This window comes from Oncorhynchus keta, chromosome 4 (genome assembly GCF_023373465.1).
Source record: "Oncorhynchus keta strain PuntledgeMale-10-30-2019 chromosome 4, Oket_V2, whole genome shotgun sequence".
Taxonomy (NCBI): domain Eukaryota; kingdom Metazoa; phylum Chordata; class Actinopteri; order Salmoniformes; family Salmonidae; genus Oncorhynchus; species Oncorhynchus keta.
Window position 1 is genome coordinate 17103969 of NC_068424.1, and position 20239 is coordinate 17124207.

Sequence of the window (20239 nt, forward strand, 5' to 3'; positions counted from 1 at the left end):
AACGAACCACCCACCTTCAGACTGCCAGCACAAATGCATGGGTGGTATTTCACCAAAGTGAAGTAACTCCTAACGCACTCTCACATGTGGTTAGTAAATCCTGTTATGTACCCTCCCCAGAGAATTAGGATCATGGTATAAAGATCCTGATTGTACAGTCAGTGCTTTTAGCATGCCGTACCCCCACCTCACATTAACAATAATATGTGGAGAAATATGGTTTCTTTATTCAAAGCATCAAATCTTTATCTTACAAATGTGCAAAATAGCCAAGGTAATTCAACTTCATATATGGATAGTGTGGAAAACAAATGTTAATGATACCCTTTTAAACTAGTCACATCCCAGTTTACACCAATGCAATGTAAACATCAAACACTATGGAAGATTCCTGTGCAATTATAGAACAAGGATGGGTTTGACATACAATATTACATTACCACCACACACGAGTGGCATTTGTTTGAGAAATTGTAAGTGGTGATTAACAATAAAAAAAACAAAGCTAACAAGGCTCTAGTGTACAGATACGCAGTGCAGTGTTTGAGTGACGTGGCTTCCTGAATGAGTTTGTTTTACCATCATGTGGAATGAATATGAATTACAGAACCTTCACTAACCCTCTTAATTTAGCTTATTGTATATGGAACGGTCATCAGGACTTTAACGTAATTAACTAAATGCAATCTGTATTATTATTATTTGCATATTTGAGCTCTAACCAATTAGTCCTGAGAAAGTTCACCTGGGCATGTGTTCAGTGGGGTGGAACATTACAGAAGGTGCAGATAGAACTATATTATGTAGAACATGCTTCTCCATCATGTAGAATAAGGATTCATGACAGCTTTATAGAAGGCATTTCTATCTGCAGTGTTCAGAACATTGCACCCTTCTAAATACAACACTGATATTGAGCTCTGCTGTATATTTACAAACCAAGCTGCAAAACCACCCAAAGATTATTTTCTTTTTTTAAATGAGTCGTCATCTGTCAATCCAAAACAGCATAATTATTCACATTTACATGAGCAGAAACCCACAGCCATTCAAATATTATTAATAAATTACATTCAAAGTATTTTCGAATTGAAAAAAAATATTCTAAATCAATATAAAAAATATAAAAAGTACACAAGGCACCTGTGCAAAAAGTAAAAATCTTACATTGGGATTTATTTCTATAACATCATTGGCTCATCTGCTGTGATGCGCTTGGCAATGGAAGGGGTACGCAGTGAGGCATGCTGGGACTGCATGCAATATACAGTAGTCCAGAAGAACTTCAACTTAATCACCGTAACCCCAGAACATTAAGGAAGAATAAAGTACTCCCTAACCCAACAGACAATGGAACCTCACATAAACCCAAGTCCAATAGTCGCCTCCCAGTGTTGGTGATGTTTGGGAACCATTCTCTTCTGCCACAGCGCAGGACCAACAGTTGAACTTTAAAAACACACTATCAATGGCCCTGGGACTTGTACCGTTGTTGCTCTTAGTAACAAGTAGTCGGTGTGTGGGTAGTCCCTATAGCAACACCCCTACTTGGGAGAGTGAGTCCTCTGAGGCGCATCCCTGTAGCCTTTACGACCCCAGGGTTCATAGGGCGTAGTGAAATCATGACGGCGTCACTGAGGCGTTGCTGTCCTATTGGTTACAAAGTTCTGCTGAAGCACCAATAGAGAGCAGCGGAGCTGGAGAGAAAAGAGGAAGAAAATGGTCAATGACCGTCCAGATACACCTGCAGGGGTCATCTGGGAGGCTGTGACACTGACACACCAACACAGCTGGTCATCTGACTCACCTGCTCCAGTAGGTTGATGGAGTCCTGTAGAACAGCTTTCAGCAGCAGAGTCTCCTCTCTGGTCCTGTGTGGAGGGGCCGGTCCGGGACTAAAGTCTGGGGCAAAACTGAGGAGACGGACAAAGACAACAGGAGAGAGAATTCCTCAACATAGCTCACACCAACCCAATCGTCAGAGCAGTGATTACGCCAAGGAATGGAGAAGAAAGATGCTTCCAAGTCAGGTAAACTAAGGGGATGTGGCTGACCAAAACAATATTTAATTTGTTCAATTTAGATTAGGGGTTTGCTTAAGGTTAGGTTATAGATTTTGGCTAGTCGGGCTGTCAATTTTTTTTATTTCACCTTTATTTAACCTGGTAGGCTAGTTGAGAACAAGTTCTCATTTACAACTGTGACCTGGCAAAGATAAAGCATAGCAGTGTGAACAGACAACAACAGAGTTACACATGGAGTAAACGATTAACAAGTCCATAACACAGTAGGGGGGGAAAAAAAGTCTATATACATTGTGTGCAAAAGGCATGAGGAGGTAGGCGAATAATTTCAATTTTGCAGATTAACACTGGAGTGATAAATGATCAGATGGTCATGTGCAGGTCATGTGGGATGCTGGTCAGAGATGTCCCTTCAGTCTCTCCCACCTAAGTCTTGGAACAAGGCCTCAGCCACCCAGAAAGAAGTACTCCTAGGCTTTCACTCAGTGTGCAGCAGCCTACCTGCTCTCGGTCCTCTCCCGGAGGCGGTTCTTGGTGCTCAGGTACATGCGTGTGACCACGTCCTCCATGGCCCACAGCTTAAAGAACAGCCCCAGGTTCAGTACTGTTAGGATCAGCATACTGGGAAGAGCAAGAGAGGAGGCAGTAAGGTTTCTGATTATTTGAGTTCAACAAACACCTGGCTAATATACTGCAAATACACACACGCCTAAGTACTGTTTGAGCTCATGGAGCAGAATGTACTCAGACAATAGAAAGGTTGCATGCTGATTTACGCTTTGAGTGTTGACTTACATGATGCTCATCCCAGCTACGATGGTAGAGACGTTCCACTGTGGACCCTTCATATCCATGGGATCTGACACACAACCGGAGACAGGAAGTCATTACAGGAGACACAGCTTGAATGGAAGACAGATGACTGTGCATTTTGTAGGTGATCAAGTCATGTGCTTGATTACTGATTGTTTGTATTGTATATGTAATGTTATTCATGTGTGCAGAAGATGGTTGTCCAGGGCTAAATAACAGAAGAACATGTACCCGTGTTGCCCTCTCTGTGAGGATCTAGGTCAGGCCTGTACTGGTTGCTGGGGTTCAGGTGCTCCTGTAGTGTCCGACTGAATGTCCTCCTCCGCCGGTGACGCAGCCCGCCAATTGTCTTACCGTGGTCTCCACCTCCCTGGTTCAGCTCCGCCTCCTCTTCCATCAGCTCCGATTCTGTGATGACATAGGGTGAAAGGAAAAGTCAGGTTAAATGCCTTGGAAGAAGGAGGGGGATAAATGACTAGCAGAGGTGGTAAGGGTTATGTAGAGAGGACTGCCGTGCAATCTGTGGGGAGGGGGGTTCTAATTGACTACTCATGAGGCGAGTTGGACTGTCAGTGTGAGTGCAGGGCTTTGATTCAGATCTACTCTGACGAGACTGGAGCGGGTGACAAAGACGGGTCGTTATACAGTATAGGAGAGCGGGAGACTGGTCGTTATACAGTATAGGAGAGCGGGAGACGGGTCGTTATACAGTATAGGAGAGCGGGAGACGGGTCGTTATACAGTATAGGAGAGCGGGAGACGGGTCGTTATACAGTATAGGAGAGCGGGTGACGGGTCGTTATACACTATAGGAGAGCGGGAGACGGGTCGTTATACACTATAGGAGAGCGGGAGACGGGTCGTTATACACTATAGGAGAGCGGGAGACTGGTCGTTATACAGTATAGGAGAGCGGGTGATGAACAGAAACCAGTGAAGCAGCAACATACTTAGAGAGCAGGAGTTTATTATGGCCAACCCAACACACTCACAGGCAGAGACTCATTGGAGAAAGTGTAGTGTCACACGTACACTAACAAAATCAGGAAGCAAGTACAGGGAGTGAATTTAATACAAACAATAGAACAAAACAAGAAACACGAGTAGCGTACAGACATGAGAACCAAAGGGAGTGATAGATATAGGGGAGGTAATCAGGAAGGTGATGAATTCCAGGTGAGTCTCATGAGGCGCAGGTGTGCGTAACGATGGTGACAAGTGTTCGTAATAATGCCTAAACTGGCGACAACGAGCACCAGGGAGAGGAGTAGACTTGACATGGAAAGGCAGAAAGACACGCTCTCAGAGGAAAATACACTCAGAGATGAGCCAAGCGAGAAGGAGAGAGATATTCTGTAAGTTGGCGTGGGAGAAAGACGAGATCTCCAAGGCTGCTACTCACCCAGGTGTCTGAAGTAGTCCTCCAGGCCGCTCCAGGAGTTCTTGGTGATAAAGGACTTGACCAGCCCCCACGGCTGCTTCTTATACTTCACATCAGTATACACCCTGAACACATCAGCACATCAACTCTATAGTTGTAATTTAATCAGTTACATGGGTAATTAGTCACCACAAACTCTCAAGTACCAGTGCTGATTTTCGTTCTCTGTAATCAGGAACTGATTCAGATTGCCCAATAGCTACCAGCAAGAAGAGAGAACCAACAGTACATAGGCCAGCAGTATGTGGAAGTGAATTGACCTTTCGTAAAGGATATTGGTCTTTGACACACACAACCCACTGGGCAGACACTGGTTGAATGGACCTTATTTTCACATCAGTGAAAGTCGGTTGAACCGACATGGAATAGACATCGAATTGACATCTGTGCCCAGTGGGAAACATGTAAAGGCACCTTTGCACTGAACAAAGACTGACCACAGTGAGAAACTCAACCGCAATACCCTAAAAGTCCTTACACTAAAGTAAACAGAGCAAATATTAAATGTCTGAAGGGTGTGTTGTCACTGCTGCTCACCTGAGTCGACACTTGTGTTTGGAGTGGCGGATGATACAGTAGAGGTTCTGAGTGTAGAAGTAGTCGTGGTACGGGACGTCGTGTGTGTAGACTTCTGCGTCGACGAGGTAGTACTGACCCTCCCTGGATTCCTTGTACAGGATCTGACAGGACAACAGTTACACACTCTGGAAAACACACTACACAACACACACACACACACACACCCTGCAGACCTGGGCTCACCTGGTTCTCTGTGGCGGTGGAGAACTTGCCCACCAGAGGGTTGGTGATGGCGATGGTGTAGTTGAGACTCCTCTTCATGGCGCCTGACGCTTCACTCTGCCACGGGGCAAAGCTGGCATCTAAAGACAATCACACATAGGTTAACAAAACACACCTATTATTCTATTTGGTACTGCACTGAAATGGAAAGGCCTGAATTATTTCACACAAACATCCATTTGGACCAGGGATGGGCACATGCAACTCCCCCTTTGTAGGCCTGCGGATCAATCTCCTCCCCCCAAAAAATACTCAGTCGGGGTCTCAACTAAATTTCGAAAATTTGGTTGTGCATCAGCAGTTTCTCTTATGTCAGTCCCTCATCTAGCCAAGCCAGCTAACATTTTATAGATTGGTAAGTTAGTCTAGACGATCTAAACTTTTAGCAATCATGGACAAATAACTGACTGTGGGGGCCCCCATTAAATTTTGTTAGTCACTCTCACACTCAGATATACACTTTAGTTTTAAATATCTCTCTGCCCCATGGCAAACTGTGTATAAAACTGCACATTTTTCTCTCCGCCCCTCCACCATTGTTTAGTAAGGCAGAGGGGCCCTCCAAACAATATTTTACTTAAGGCCCCCAAAAGGATCTGACTGCTTGTGTGAATACTGTATTCAGATCCAGGAGCCACTGTGGCCCCTCGTTGTGCACATCCCAATTTAGAAATTACAACAACTCTCTGGCATTCACATTCAAAAGATTGATTAGGATGGATTACTCATCACAAGCTGAGGCCTGTGCCACATAACAGGGAGCGTTGAGGACTGTGCCACATAACAGGGAGCGTTGAGGACTGTGCCACATAACAGGGAGCGTTGAGGCCTGTGCCACATAACAGGGAGCGTTGAGGACTGTGCCACATAACAGGGAGCGTTGAGGACTGTGCGACATAACAGGGAGCGTTGAGGACTGCGACATAACAGGGAGCGTTGAGGACTGTGCCACATAACAGGGAGCGTTGAGGACTGTGCCACATAACAGGGAGCGTTGAGGACTGTGCCACATAACAGGGAGCGTTGAGGACTGCGCCACATAACAGGGAGCGTTGAGGCCTGTGCCACATAACAGGGAGCGTTGAGGCCTGTGCCACATAACAGGGAGCGTTGAGGACTGTGCCACATAACAGGGAGCGTTGAGGACTGTGCCACATAACAGGGAGCGTTGAGGCCTGTGCCACATAACAGGGAGCGTTGAGGACTGTGCCACATAACAGGGAGCGTTGAGGACTGCGCCACATAACAGGGAGCGTTGAGGACTGTGCCACATAACAGGGAGCGTTGAGGACTGCGCCACATAACAGGGAGCGTTGAGGACTGCGCCACATAACAGGGAGCGTTGAGGACTGCGCCACATAACAGGGAGCGTTGAGGACTGTGCCACATAACAGGGAGCGTTGAGGACTGTGCCACATAACAGGGAGCGTTGAGGACTGCGACATAACAGGGAGCGTTGAGGACTGCGACATAACAGGGAGCGTTGAGGACTGTGCCACATAACAGGGAGCGTTGAGGACTGTGCCACATAACAGGGAGCGTTGAGGCCTGTGCCACATAACAGGGAGCGTTGAGGACTGTGCCACATAACAGGGAGCGTTGAGGACTGTGCCACATAACAGGGAGCGTTGAGGACTGTGCCACATAACAGGGAGCGTTGAGGACTGCCACATAACAGGGAGCGTTGAGGACTGCCACATAACAGGGAGCGTTGAGGCCTGCCACATAACAGGGAGCGTTGAGGCCTGCCACATAACAGGGAGCGTTGAGGCCTGTGCCACATAACAGGGAGCGTTGAGGACTGCCACATAACAGGGAGCGTTGAGGCCTGCGCCACATAACAGGGAGCGTTGAGGACTGACACATAACAGGGAGCGTTGAGGACTGACACATAACAGGGAGCGTTGAGGACTGCCACATAACAGGGAGCGTTGAGGACTGCCACATAACAGGGAGCGTTGAGGACTGCGCCACATAACAGGGAGCGTTGAGGACTGCGCCACATAACAGGGAGCGTTGAGGACTGCGCCACATAACAGGGAGCGTTGAGGACTGCGCCACATAACAGGGAGCGTTGAGGACTGCCACATAACAGGGAGCGTTGAGGACTGCGCCACATAACAGGGAGCGTTGAGGACTGCGCCACATAACAGGGAGCGTTGAGGACTGCGCCACATAACAGGGAGCGTTGAGGACTGCGCCACATAACAGGGAGCGTTGAGGACTGCGCCACATAACAGGGAGCGTTGAGGACTGCCACATAACAGGGAGCGTTGAGGACTGCCACATTACAGGGAGCGTTGAGGACTGCCACATAACAGGGAGCGTTGAGGACTGCCACATAACAGGGAGCGTTGAGGACTGTGACATAACAGGGAGCGTTGAGGACTGCGACATAACAGGGAGCGTTGAGGACTGCGACATAACAGGGAGTGTTGAGGACTGTGACATAACAGGGAGTGTTGAGGACTGTGACATAACAGGGAGCGTTGAGGACTGCCACATAACAGGGAGCGTTGAGGCCTGCCACATAACAGGGAGCGTTGAGGCCTGTGCCACATAACAGGGAGCGTTGAGGACTGCCACATAACAGGGAGCGTTGAGGCCTGCGCCACATAACAGGGAGCGTTGAGGACTGCCACATAACAGGGAGCGTTGAGGACTGCCACATAACAGGGAGCGTTGAGGACTGCCACATAACAGGGAGCGTTGAGGACTGCCACATAACAGGGAGCGTTGAGGACTGCCACATAACAGGGAGCGTTGAGGACTGTGACATAACAGGGAGCGTTGAGGACTGCGACATAACAGGGAGCGTTGAGGACTGCGACATAACAGGGAGCGTTGAGGACTGTGACATAACAGGGAGTGTTGAGGACTGTGACATAACAGGGAGTGTTGAGGACTGTGACATAACAGGGAGCGTTGAGGACTGTGACATAACAGGGAGCGTTGAGGACTGTGACATAACAGGGAGCGTTGAGGACTGCCACATAACAGGGAGCGTTGAGGACTGCCACATAACAGGGAGCGTTGAGGACTGCCACATAACAGGGAGCGTTGAGGACTGCCACATAACAGGGAGCGTTGAGGACTGCCACATAACAGGGAGCGTTGAGGACTGTGACATAACAGGGAGCGTTGAGGACTGTGACATAACAGGGAGCGTTGAGGACTGCGACATAACAGGGAGTGTTGAGGACTGTGACATAACAGGGAGTGTTGAGGACTGTGACATAACAGGGAGCGTTGAGGACTGCCACATAACAGGGAGCGTTGAGGCCTGCCACATAACAGGGAGCGTTGAGGCCTGTGCCACATAACAGGGAGCGTTGAGGACTGCCACATAACAGGGAGCGTTGAGGCCTGCGCCACATAACAGGGAGCGTTGAGGACTGCCACATAACAGGGAGCGTTGAGGACTGCCACATAACAGGGAGCGTTGAGGACTGCCACATAACAGGGAGCGTTGAGGACTGCCACATAACAGGGAGCGTTGAGGACTGCCACATAACAGGGAGCGTTGAGGACTGTGACATAACAGGGAGCGTTGAGGACTGCGACATAACAGGGAGCGTTGAGGACTGCGACATAACAGGGAGCGTTGAGGACTGTGACATAACAGGGAGTGTTGAGGACTGTGACATAACAGGGAGCGTTGAGGACTGTGACATAACAGGGAGCGTTGAGGACTGCCACATAACAGGGAGCGTTGAGGACTGCCACATAACAGGGAGCGTTGAGGACTGTGACATAACAGGGAGCGTTGAGGACTGCGACATAACAGGGAGCGTTGAGGACTGCGACATAACAGGGAGCGTTGAGGACTGTGACATAACAGGGAGTGTTGAGGACTGTGACATACATAACAGGGAGTGTTGAGGACTGTGACATAACAGGGAGCGTTGAGGACTGTGACATAACAGGGAGCGTTGAGGACTGTGACATAACAGGGAGCGTTGAGGACTGTGACATAACAGGGAGCGTTGAGGACTGTGACATAACAGGGAGCGTTGAGGACTGCGCCACATAACAGGGAGCGTTGAGGACTGCGCCACATAACAGGGAGCGTTGAGGACTGTGACATAACAGGGAGCGTTGAGGACTGTGACATAACAGGGAGTGTTGAGGACTGTGACATAACAGGGAGTGTTGAGGGTGGATGGGGTGATGACTCACTGGTGATCTTCCTGACATTCATGAATCTTCGTATGAAGTGGGAGTCAGTAAAGAGCAGCTCAAACATCTTCTCTGCGCTGATGTTGAAGACCTTGTTCACATAGAGCCTGCCCTGCTGCTCGGAGACACACACCCTCTCCTCTATAAGAGACACCGGGAGAGGGGTTAACATGATCTGAGGAATGCCTCTGAAAACACATCTAAGATTGTGTCAATAGCATCACACAAACACATACTCTAAAGATGCATGCATTTAACAAACCCATTTGGGAATCATTCTCACCCTCCTCTGCGCTCTCCGAGCCACTCTGTTCAGAGAAGTGGTCCAGGTTAGTGTTAAGGTCCAGAGAGAGCTCTGAGCGCTTGGAGACCCTCTCCGGGGCAGAGCGGTCCAGGGATGGGTCAGGAGTGCACTGAGACGAGGTGCTATGAGCATCATCCTGTAGGACACAAACACAATGGCAATGTCACTCTTTCCGTCACTCTGGCTATGGAAGCCTTGCTATGTACATGTATGCCGTCAATGGGACTAATCCTTAATTTGCAAAACTCAGACAATGAAGAAACAATATGGAGACCGTATGCCTCTACAGAGATCACTTAATATCATCCAAGCTTTTTGTGACATTAACATGCCAGGTGTCGTACCGCATTCCTCGAATTGGCGGTGCTCTGTCCGAGGGGTGAGGGTAGGTCCTCTCCCTGGGGCGTGTTGGGCTCAAAGGAGCCCTGATCCCCTGGTTGGAGGCGCAGAGTAGACGGCCTCTCCAGCCTCCCAGAGTCCTCTCCACCCGGTCTCATGGTCAGGCTGCCAGGGACAAGATGGGGAAACAGATTAAAGAAATGTGTCAGACAGATGTAGGTGAATGCATGCTGTTCACCCTGCAGCACCAGATTGATAGAGAAGATAGATGAAGAGTCCTGCTAGTCCTCACCTAGTGTGTGTCTGCGTGGTTGATTCTGCTGATCCCTGTAGACTCTCCATTTCTTCATGGCTCAGGCCCAGGTCATTACCATAGTGCTGCTTGACCACCAGCCACAGCTCCAGACTAGTCAATGGCTAGGAGAGAGAGGACAGAGGCGAGAGGGGGTTTAATTGGGAGGAACAGAGGTTGGCACACAGCAAACAGTGAGGCTTGATTCGATTTTTGGTATCATGGAAAGACTGATTTTTGGTGTACACAGTTCCATCATCCATCAGCTGCTTGTAGGCTATAGCTTGCAAGAGTTCGACCCTGCCTCACACAGGAAGCGGCGCAGGTCCTAATCCAGGCACTTGTCATCTCCAGTCTGGATTACTGCAACTCGCTGTTGGCTGGGCTCCCTGCCTGTGCCATTAAACCCCTACAACTCATCCAGAACGCCGCAGCCCGTCTGGTGTTCAACCTTCCCAAGTTCTCTCACGTCACCCCGCTCCTCCGCTCTCTCCACTGGCTTCCAGTTGAAGCTCGCATCCGCTACAAGACCATGGTGCTTGCCTACGGAGCTGTGAGGGGAACGGCACCTCAGTACCTCCAGGCTCTGATCAGGCCCTACACCCAAACAAGGGCACTGCGTTCATCCACTGTTGGCCTGCTCGGCTCCCTACCACTGAGGAAGTACAGTTCCCGCTCAGCCCAGTCAAAACTGTTCGCTGCTCTGGCCCCCAATGGTGGAACAAACTCCCTCACGACGCCAGGACAGCGGAGTCAATCACCACCTTCCGGAGACACCTGAAACCCCACCTCTTTAAGGAATACCTAGGATAGGATAAGTAATCCTTCTCACCCCCCTAAAAGATTTAGATGCACTATTGTAAAGTGGCTGTTCCACTGGATGTCATAAGGTGAATGCACCAATTTGTAAGTCGCTCTGGATAAGAGCGTCTGCTAAATGACTTAAATGTAAGAGCTCAATCTCAATAGTCAAAATCATGAGGATTACTCTGTCTAGCTTCCTCCAACATAACCATTTTCTACCTGTGCATGAATCTCACATCACCTCCAGTCTTAGTTTCAACCAAACAAAACAGCCCGAACCGGCTCCACACTGATGACACAACATATCAAAAAGCAACTCACTGTAGATTAGCGCTTAAGAAATGCAAACAATTATATAAAGAACTGACACAAAACGACAGCTGCTACCTTGCTCAGTTAAAAATTGTAGCCTATAGCTATTGACTAATAGCTACAAAATAAACATCCCTTTTTCAGGACCCCGTCTTTCAAAGATATTTCGTAAAAATCCAAATACCTTCACAGATCTTCATTGTAAAGGGTTTAAACACTGTTTCCCATGCTTGTTCAATCAATGAACCATAAACAATTAATGAACATGTACCTGTGGAACGGTCGTTAAGACACTAACAGCTTACAGACGGTAGGCAATTAAGGTCATAGTTATGAAAACGCAGGACACTAAAGAGGCCTTTCTACTGACTATGAAAAACACCAAAGAAAGATGCCCAGGGTCCCTGCTCATCTGCATGAATGTGCCTTAGGCATGCTGCAAATTGCAATGTCCGTACTGTGAGATGCCCAAGACTGGGCTACAGGGAGACAGGACGGACAGCTGATCGTCCTCGCAGTGGCAGACCACGTGTAACAACACTTGCACAGGATCGGTACATCCGAACATCACACCTGCGGGACAGGTCCCGGATGGCAACAACTGCCCGAGTTGCACCAGGAACGCACAATCCTTCCATCAGTGCACAGACTGTCCGCAAAAGGCTGAGAGAGGCTGGACTGAGGGCTTTTAGGCCTGTTGTAAGGCAGGTCCTCACCAGACATCACCGGCAACAACATCGCCTATGTGCACAAACTCACCGTCGCTGGACCAGACAGGACTGGCAAAAAGTGCTCTTCACTGATGAGTCACGTTTTTTTTTTTTTTTGCTGAGTGTAGATTGTATTTGTCATAGTGTCCATAAACAAAGTATTTTTTTTAACTATATGGAGGGAGAATGATAAGTAAATGTAGATTAGAAATGTATTTAGAGTTTGTTCAATCGTTCAAAAAAACAATTTATTATGATTGATTTCCTACAAACGGGCACGCGGGGCATCTGCCCTGGAGGTCAGAGGCCCCCCCAGATAGCATATAAAACACGTCATAAGCCATGACAAAATGTCGAATTGCAGATAATTAGCTTTAAAAAATTTTTTTAAATAAAGTAGGTTCCCCAAGACTCCAAATCCAGCCCATGCAACAGAATCCATTCAAGCAAGCCCCATATAGAACCAGTTTCTTCAATCCAAATTACACACACCTGATCATCATTTAGATGAATAATCAGTCACTTGTTACCAATCAAGTCAAAATAACCATTTAAAAAGATGTTTTACTTACTTCTCTGTAGCCATTTTACTCTGTTCTGGTCTCTGGACTGAACTGTAATAACCTGTACACTGTCACAAAACAATCAGGAAGTCCTAGCACCCTCAGCCCGACAATTGGGACACGAACGCTCCACCCATTGATACAGAGATCGGTAGCCTCGATAACAGCTCTACTGAATGCCAAAACTCTGGTTCAGTGACAATGAAAATCAGATCGGTTGATGAATAGCCTCTTTGGGGCGTAATGCGAACGACTGCCCTGAAGAATGGATAGGTAATGAAAAGACAGATCTTTCTGTCTTAAGCAAATAAACCTTCCTAGCCACACCTTGAGGGGTCATTGAACTTTACCGTCATTCGCTAACTCCCGAGTCACACTAGTGTTATTGTAGAGTTGTTTGCACAGCTTAATTCCCTTGGTCCACAGTCTTCCGGGTATTGCACTAGTTGGCCATAGAGTTTGCATTCATTCCAGGTGCTAGAATGTTTTAGCCCCACTTTGCTATCAAAAGAGCGAGTACATTATAAAATGTACTTCTATTCCCCTTGTATACTACATAATAACCGAATGTCAGGGGCAGGGGGTCAGTCAGAGGAGCATGGTGTGTACTCAGGATTGATTAGATAAGAGCAGTCTGCCAGGGTAAAGTCACAAAAGCCTTGCATACTAAATAGGACTCCACATAAGTTGCATGGAGCTATGATAACCCTGCAACATGGACACTATCTGGTTATCTAGTCGTTGACTTCCTTCATGTCACTGGATCAATGCCATTCCATAGGGGAGACCGGGAACACGTTGCCTTTTAGACACAGAGCCAAGGTCAGTTTAACTTGTTATCAAGGGTAGGATTGAGTGAGGGGAAGATGATCCTAGATCTGTGCTTAACATAACTCCTACTTATTGAAATTCCCTTGCCATAGAAATGCTTGCTGTCGAGACAACCAAAACCATGGTGACAACAATATTGGAAGGGGGGCAGGGCAGTGTGTAAATGGGTGTGGAAAAGGCCCAGTGTTGAAAGGAGGGGACATTCTGGGTGTCCCATTTCCAGTGTTTTTGACAGCCCTCAATCCATATCCTGCTCTATCTGGACAGGACAGTTTCAACATAAACAGAACCGTGGACCTGCCATAGCTGACAGTACTTTACACCCAGGGTGCATCCTGAATGTGGCACAGGGCCCAGGTTAAAAGTAGTGCACTTTATAGGGAATAGGGTGCCATTTGGGATGCATCCCCCAGTGAGTGAAGTGAGGTTATAAGAGGTCGCTGTCAGCTGATCTGTGCCTCACCTTGTCCATCAGCGTGTTCTGCCACATCCGGAACACTCCCTGGTAACTCTTCTCTCTGGCTGAGAAGGAAGTGAAGAACAACTGTAGGGAAGAGAGAAAAGCTTCAGTTCAAATTAAAATTCCACCCCAAAAACTGGCTGTTTTGCATATCAGAAATCAAGTTAAGATATATAACTACTGAAATAAAATACAGAAATACAGCCGATATGATGCATTTTGCATCATATGATTCCCTCAAAAAATATTAGTCCCAAAATGTTTTGCATGTCAACAAATGTTGGGATATAGTACTACAATATATTTTTTGTGTGGAGTTTTGCTTTAATATTATTGCAGTGATAACTGTCTATTGGTTTGCATTGAGGATAGACAGAAGGGGTAAGCAGCATGTTATTTTGTCAGTGCTGCTGTACTCTTGAGCATGAAAAGTTGCTTGATGGGTTAAACCATGAAAAGCACAGGGTCTCTAAGCTCTGGTCCAAGGCGTTAGTGCAACTGTCCAGGGATATTGAACAGAACCCAGGTGTTGTTTGAGTGACTGTACCTTCTCAGAGTCTGTGCAGATCTGAATGGCGTTGGGAATCAGCCGTGCAGTCTTCTCTCTGTACATGGCCTTGATGTCCCTCAGAGTCAAGACTATCTACGACCACAGAGCACAGTGATGTCGCTCAAGAGTCTAGGCTATCTACAACCACAGAGACGTCCCTCAGACTCTAGGCTATCTACGATTCCAGAGCACACTGATCACATCCTGAACACGACCAGAATAATGCAATATATATACATATTTACGATATATCATTATCCAATTTATGTCATCCTCTAAACAGAAAACGGTGCCTTTATTTTTCCTTTCCCTCATATGTGAGCTCACCTTTGTCCCCCAAAACACATTGCTATAGAAACAGAGCCAGTTCTCCGACAGGTAGAGGCGTCCCTGCAGTAGAATGTCTCTCTGGAGGGCACAGGTGTAGTCTGGGGAAAATACACGGGACGCAGCGAGAGATGGGTATACACTTAGACACAGGTAAGGTACAGGTGTGCTGGTATATGCAGGTAAGCTCTGTATATAGGACGTCTGGTGAGAGAGGTGCCGATATGTTTGTTTTTTTAGAGATGGTGATAGGGGAGCCGTATCCGGCTTCTTTCTCTCTCACACACACACACACACACACACACACACACACACACACACACAACTCACCCACGATGAGTCTCTCTGACTCAGGCAGTTCTCTGAACAGCTTCCTAAACTCCTCAACCCTCTGTTTGTAGGTGGGGGCAGGCAGGGCTTGGGGGGCGGCCAGACACTGGCCCTGAGGGTCGGATCTCGGATTAACAGGCTGCAGAAATAACATTAGAATCACATCAAAGCTCATTTGAAAACGAATTACTATAGTACAGAGGTCATGCTGGCTGAACCTCTGTTGAATTCAGTTATTAGAATATATTAATCTGACAATTGGTCAATATGCTCTCGCTATTCAGTAAATACAGAGAAGGCCAAGAACTGAACACTAATGTAGCTGAAAAACAGTATCACCCCACAAGCTTTGTACATTGTCAGTGTTGGGGAAGCTACTCTGAAAATATCTATTACTTCACACCAAAATAAGTTACGCTACACTGAAGCTACCCCTATGAAAAAGTAGTTAACTACATCCAAACTACTTCCTGAGAAATTCTAATATACCAATCTGAAATGTCAGACTACAAAGTGCAAGAGCAGATGTGTTTGGGGTTATACAGTGGCCTTCGGAAGTATTCAGACCCCTCTGACTTTTTCCACTTTGATACAAACCGATTCTAAAATGGATTACACTTTCAAAAAACAAAGCGAAAAGTTTCAGAAATTTTAGCAAATGTATTAAAATCATAAACAGAAATGCCATAATTTACATAACTATTCAGACCCTTTGCTATGTGACTCGAATTTGAGCTCCGGTGCATCCTGTTTCCATTGACCATCCTTGAGATGTTTCTACAACTTGATTCGAGTCCACCTGTAGTAAATGTAATTGATTGGACATGATTTGGAAAGGCACACACCTGTCTATACAAGGTCCAACAGTTGACAGTGCATGTCAGAACAAAAATCAAGCCAAGAGGTCAAAGACAGGATTGTGTCAAGGCACAGATCTCAGGTAGGGTACCAAAAACATCTGCAGCATTGAAGGTCCCCAAGAACCCAGTGGCCTCCATCATTCTTAAATGGAAGAAGTTTGGAACCACCAAGACTCTTCCTAGAGCTGGCCTCCCTGCCAAGCAGAGCAATCAGGGGAGAAGGGCCTTGAGTTCAGCTCTAGAGTTCCTCTGTGGAGATGGGAGAAACTTCCAGAAGGACAACCATCTCTGCAGCACTCTACCAATCAGACCTTTATGGTAGAGTGACCAGACGGAAGCCATTCCTCAGTAAAAAGGTACATGACAGCCCGCCAAAAGGCTCCTAAAGGAGAAACAAGATTATCTGGTCTGATGAAACAAAGATTGAACTCTTTGGCCTGAATGCCAGAGGCACATTTGGAGGAAACCTGGCACCATTCCCACAGTGAAGCATGGTGGTGGTAGCATCATGCTGTTGGGATGTTTTTCAGCAGCAGGGACTGGGAGAGTAGTCTGAATCGAGGCAAAGATGAACGAACCAAAGTACAGAGAGACCCTTGATAACCTGCTCCAGAGAGCTCGGGACCTCAGACTGGGGCGAAGGTTTACCTTCCAACAGGACAACGACCCTCAGCACACAGCCAAGCAAAGACAATGCAAGAGTGGCTTCAGTGGCTTCGGGACAAGTCTCTGAATGTCCTTGAGTTGTCTAGCCAGAGCCCGGACTTGAACCAGATCAAACATCTCTGGAGACCTGAAAATAGCTGTGCAGCAACGCTTCCCATCCAACCTGACAGCATGAGAGGATCTGCAGAGAAGAATGGGAGAAACTCCCCAAATAAAGGTGTGCCAAACTTATAGCGTCATACCCCTGAAGAGTCGAGGCTGTAATCGCTGACAAAGGTGTTTCAACAAAGTACTGAGTAAAGGGTCTGAATGCTTATGTAAATCTGCTAAGTTTTATTTGTATTACATTTGCCAACATTTCTAAAAACCTATTTTTGCTTTTTCATTGTGGGGTATTGTGTGTAGATTGAGGGGGGAAAACTATTAAATCAATTTAAGAATAAGGCTAACAAAATGTGGAAAAAGTCAAGGGGGTCTGAATACTTTGACAGCACTGTACATTAACAATGTGTCATTCAGCCTATTAGACACAAAAAGGTTGTTTGAAGTGAGAATTAAGCAGGTGATGACCAAAAAAAGGAAATTGCCTACTTCCTCCACATTTATTTTTACAAAAAAAAACAAGTCTAGTTCCAGTACTTAGTTACACCGCTACATGGAGAAACAAAGTAAAGAACCACTGAAATCACTACCTACATTTAGATTACTAGTTGAACGACATGCATTTTATTTAACGAGGCAGGTCAGTTAAGAACTAATTCTTATTTACAATGACAGCCTACCGGGGAACAGTGGGTTAACTGTTGTGTTCAGGGGCAGAACGACAGATTTGTACCGTTTCAGCTTGAGGATTCAATCCAGCAACCTTTCGGTTACTAGTCCAACACTAACCACTAGGCTACTTGCCGCCCTGTGTAGTTGTGTCACTAGTACAGCAAGTCAATAGCTAATGTAATGATATGTCTACATAACACATTGGAGAAGAGTCAGAATGGTCTTCTCCACTAGAGTGCAGTAACAGTTGATGGTTTGATGTGTGTATGAGTGGGGAGTAGGCAGGCTTCATGGTACATTATCACAGGAGGCTGCTGAGGGGAGAACGGCTCATAATGGCTGGAATGGAGCAAAGGGAATGGCATCAAACACCTGGAAACCATACGTTTGGTGTTTTTGATAGCATTACACTCCAGTCATTACCACAAGCCTGTTCTCCCCAATTAAGGTGCCACCAACCTCCTGTGTATACTATGTAGGGGTAAGTGCATGATAGTCACAGACAGGTAAACAGAGGGGCTCCCTGTATCTTACCTCATGATCCTCAGAGTTCCACCTATACTCCCCCATGGAGGCTGTCTCGTCTGTGACATCAGTGCCCACCCCTGACCGGGACACCTGGTCCATCAGATCCACTGTTCTGCTGACTGGGTAGTAGAGATAGAGGCCTAGTAGCTTTAGCACACAAGATAATTCCAGCAGTCCATGTCAGTATAGCAGGACTACTGGACTGGACATCCTGCTGCTATAAAGGGATTTGTTTGTTCATGGCTGGTCTCCACTGAAGATGGTCAAACTTTGCAGACCATGCTAAGAGGTATGAGGATGGAATTGATATCCTATGACTCTCACTTAACCCACTTTTCCGATGAGAGAGTGAGAGCACAAAGAAAGAGGCACAAAAAAACTGGTTTATCCTGCCCTGCCTGTCACCCAGGAGAAACATTGTGTTCTGAATGAGAAGTGTTTTGAGATGATTTAATATCATTAGTTCTATGAATTGATACATTCTGATCACTTTGAATACATATTTATATTCTGGCTCTCAGGCGAACTTGTCATTTCCATTTTGTTCGCAGTGAGTTCAAAAGACTGGACATGAAGAGCAAACATTTTAGCAGTGCGAATCTCAAGTGATTAACAAGATTGTATGATATCTAAACACTGCGTAAAGGGAGATGAGTCTTTGCTCGTCCACTGTGCCAAATTCCATTGGCATACGGGCTTACATGCCACGTTTGGGTGGTAGTCTGGACTAGGAAACTCGGAAATATCGGACTTGCTAACTGGTTGTAGTTATACACGTGCCGCGTTCAACCAGTTAACCAGTCGGAAATGTCCGAGTTTTCTTAGTTCCGACTAGCACGTGAACATGGCAATAGTGCGTGATCGCATCAGGCCAGTTATCAAATTCCTCATCACCATAGTATCTTTCAATACAATAGTTAACGACTTGAAAAAGCGACTTGGATGACAGTCAAAACATTTTTCCCAGTCAGTTTTTTTTTCCAAGTTGTTTTGAACGAGGCACATATGCGATCTCCTGAGGGATAAAACATCAGTAATAAGCAGGTAAAAGACGGTGCACATTAATAACCTACCTGGAAATGACACGAGATCTTTATCTTCTGCACGGAGTCCTATGTGAGTCCGGGATGAAGCTTTGTGAAGACCCAAATTCTTGTAAGCATGTCACCACCGGCTCCGTTTGACATGTGTCATTCATGCAAAACCTTTCCTTCGGCAATGTGCACGGGTAGGTTCCTTAAATAAATGTGTGGCGTCATAAATAGCCTATATGTGCTGCAAGCCCGTCCACCTGATAACAGGTGGGTCGAGTGGACGGATGCTGCGTTCATAACCAAGTGGGAAGGTAGTATTTACCATATTTTACTACGATGGGAAAAATCAGTTGAACGGCCATCCAACTGGTAATTAATAGTGGGAAACTAATTAATCTCTCATCCATGAGCTCCGACTTCATCCACATGTTAAACTCTGACGTCACCTACTAAGGAAATTACAGCAGTTAAATGCAACAAAATATTACTTTAAAAAAAATATATGTATTTTTATTTCACCTTTATTTAACCAGGTAGTCTAGTTGAGAACTAGTTCTCATTTACAACTGCGACCTGGCCAAGATAAAGCAATCGACTAATGGTTTTTGAACACAATCATTTGTTCACAAGCATGATAGCTGTACTTTTAGTTCATGGGTACTGTTTGCCATTAGTCAAATCAGCACTTCTCAACGAGTTCAACGCATGTGAATGCATCTAACTTCTATTTATGACTTCACAACGGGTAATCACCACCTTCCCACTTGGTTATGAATGTAGCATTAACATTTCACCTGACCCAGCCCATTGAGGAAAATACCATGAAGGAGTTGTCACCATGGTCATGCTTTGCTCATTACCATTTGCATACTTTAACTGGTGGCTGTCAAACAGGTCTAAAAAGAGCCATCATTCTTTGTTCTTTTCAAACCTCACAGATCTTGTTCTAGAGCTGCATTACCAAATCAGTTCTCTCTACTCCCATTTCAAAGAATGTTAATTGGCAGGCACAGGATGCAATACATCAAGCTTTTATATTTTTAACAGGCAAATTCTGAGAATATGATTTATTGTACCTGCCTGACCGAAGGCTGAGCCTTCATCACCTGCATGAGCCCCCAAAGGATTTGAAAAAATAAAGATTCTTTTTATGGGAGATCACACAAACAAAAAATTTGTGCATCAAATTATTTTTGTTCAGTGCTGCTGTACTGCAAAAACATCACAGCTCAGTAACTAAGCAAAACTATCTAGCTACATACTTTCTATAATTACTGCAGTCACTGAAACTAGTCAA

General features: G+C 46.2%; 1 protein-coding gene across 3 annotated transcripts; it reads right to left on the bottom strand.

The window, feature by feature from the left end:
* Positions 1-205: 205 nt before the first annotated feature.
* LOC118370054 (protein Aster-C-like) lies at positions 206-19201 on the bottom strand. Of its 3 annotated transcripts, none has more exons than XM_035754844.2 (18): positions 18982-19201; positions 17915-18055; positions 15081-15219; positions 14751-14851; positions 14421-14516; positions 13877-13957; positions 10194-10318; positions 9907-10066; positions 9542-9698; positions 9259-9399; positions 5041-5159; positions 4816-4958; positions 4240-4343; positions 3069-3245; positions 2820-2883; positions 2526-2645; positions 1808-1913; positions 206-1697 (listed from the first exon to the last, which is right to left on the bottom strand). In XM_035754844.2, the coding sequence occupies exons 2-18, from the start codon at positions 18005-18007 to the stop codon at positions 1632-1634; spliced, it is 1992 nt and encodes a 663-aa protein (XP_035610737.1). In that variant the 5' UTR covers positions 18008-18055; positions 18982-19201; the 3' UTR covers positions 206-1631. The 3 variants fall into 3 exon arrangements, with proteins under 3 accessions (XP_035610737.1, XP_035610726.1, XP_035610745.1); XM_035754833.2 differs by having other exon boundaries at positions 17915-18027; positions 18982-19200; XM_035754852.2 differs by lacking the exon at positions 17915-18055 and having other exon boundaries at positions 18982-19197.
* Between the last annotated feature and the right edge of the window lie 1038 nt (positions 19202-20239).